General features: G+C 24.8%; 2 protein-coding genes across 3 annotated transcripts in view; one reads left to right on the top strand and one right to left on the bottom strand.

The window, feature by feature from the left end:
• LOC107451959 (testicular acid phosphatase homolog) overlaps nucleotides 1–1,970 on the bottom strand; it is a 539,537-nt gene that overhangs the window by 138,775 nt on the left and 398,792 nt on the right. The window lies entirely within an intron of this gene.
• Nucleotides 1–1,970, top strand: part of LOC107456140 (thioredoxin domain-containing protein 5) — a gene marked incomplete in the record, with an annotated part of 31,882 nt that overhangs the window by 13,805 nt on the left and 16,107 nt on the right. Inside the window, 1 exon segment of the mRNA XM_071182023.1 lies at nucleotides 465–523. Coding sequence (XP_071038124.1) covers nucleotides 465–523 — 59 coding nt within the window.

Here is a 1,970-nt window from a genome sequence, read left to right as displayed (position 1 = left end):
AGCCACATATAGGAGAAGGTCATAAAAAAATCGAGTTATAGTAATATTCGAGTTATCGTACTTCGAGTTATAGCGAATTGACTGTATTACTCTTATTTTGTTACCATTTAAGCAGACCTAATGCATGCTTCAGATTAAAAACATGGATATTTTCTGTTAATGTAAACAGAAAACATCTGTTTCAATATTGTATCCAATTTGGATCTTATACATTGACTTGGAACATTGCAGGCTTCATAGAGAGTACCGCTAGTTTAGTGTAAAAACAAATGAAGGATTATTAAAAATATTTCTCGTCTTTTCAAAGATTTTTTTATGGAATTTTAGTTATGCAATTTCATTGTGTATGAAATGCACTGTGAAAGTATGAAGCACACTTGTGCATATTTCATACTTTTCACTGTGTATACTTTTTTTATAACTGCATAATGGATTATATATTATTTATTTTTGCAAAATTATAGGTTGATTGCACTGCAGAAACTCCTATTTGTGCTGAAGAAGATGTTTCGGGTTATCCATCGTAAGAACAATATAGTTTATTTTTTATTCATTTTTAAATGTAAGCATAGCTTCCTTAGAAAAACTTCTTTATTCAATGTTTAGTTTTATGATTCTTTCTGTAATTCTCTTTTAATTTGTAGATGAATGTGTTCGTATCTCGAGTTATAATTTGTAGATAAATTTGTTCTCATTTTAAGTTATAATTTATTGTTTTAAGTAATAATACAGAAATTGAATTCTTTTCTTTTTTTATTAACACCATGTTAAATTTATTTAACTCAAAAGTTATTACTTTTCAGGGTAAAACTGTTCAATTTTATCATTGAACCTTTAATTTGTAATAGATATTAATTGTTGTTTTTATCGATTCTTCATGATCCTGCACTAGTTAGATGGAATTTATAAGTCCATGAGCCCTGGCAAAGTCAAGCGCCAAATGCGATTACAAGGAATTACTTTTACTTAACAAATTTAATTTTTTAGCAACTTCCGATAGTAGTTTTATATTAATAATTTTGTTTCTATATAAAATTTTTTTTATTAGATTTGATTGACTGAGCACCGGAACAAACTTCCATTTTAAGAACACTAAATATTTCTCACACCCAGATATTTGAAATTCTTTTTAAAAAGGACTATTGTACTTTTAAAGACATTACACTCCTTAGTGCTGTATATTATGCTGTTATAAATATGTATCCTGTATATTATGATGTTATCTATAATGTGAAAAAGTTTGTTTTTTTTTCGTTTATTTATCATATATTGTAGTACATGGTGCGTAGCATTCTTAAAAGATGCTTATTTTCGCTTTTCATTTTTTAAAGACCTAAGAGGTGCTTTTTTCATCAGGTGTTTTTGAAAAGTGCTCGATTTCCCCTTTTCCAAAATGAGATTTCTGTCTTTACCATGTTGATTTTTGTCCCATATTACGCAAAAAGCGTGGTTTTCATATTGTTTTTTTCAACATCAATTAAAGTAATTATTAATTTAAAAAATAAAATGTGTGACGAAAAAAATAAAATGTGTGATACATTTAAATTTTGATAGTGTTTTTGCATTTATTAATGTGTGTATATATATATATATGTATTAATAAAAATTATAATATAGAGTTAGAAGAAAAAAATTATTAGTGTGCATATTGTAATTATGATTTTCATCAAAAAAAAGTTTTTTTTTTGAAAACTTTGTTAGTAGTAATTATTTAAACAAACTGATTAAAATAAGAAATTTCAATTATAAATTTATTGATTTAAACCATTAAAATAATGTTTAAATAAAAAAAATGTCCCATAATTAGCTTTATTTTTAAATTTTATTTTTATAATTGAGAATAAAAATCTTTTTTCTAAAGCAATAAAATAATCTAAAAAAGTTTAACAAGCTTATATATTTTCTTTGGTCCCTCAAACAAAAATAATGGTTTGTTTTAAAATAATTCAAAGATCGATAGTCATATATAT

Source organism: Parasteatoda tepidariorum, chromosome 6 (genome assembly GCF_043381705.1).
Source record: "Parasteatoda tepidariorum isolate YZ-2023 chromosome 6, CAS_Ptep_4.0, whole genome shotgun sequence".
In the NCBI taxonomy this organism is placed as follows: domain Eukaryota; kingdom Metazoa; phylum Arthropoda; class Arachnida; order Araneae; family Theridiidae; genus Parasteatoda; species Parasteatoda tepidariorum.
Note: the sequence above shows the minus strand (reverse complement) of the source record. Positions and strands in the feature narration are given on the sequence as shown.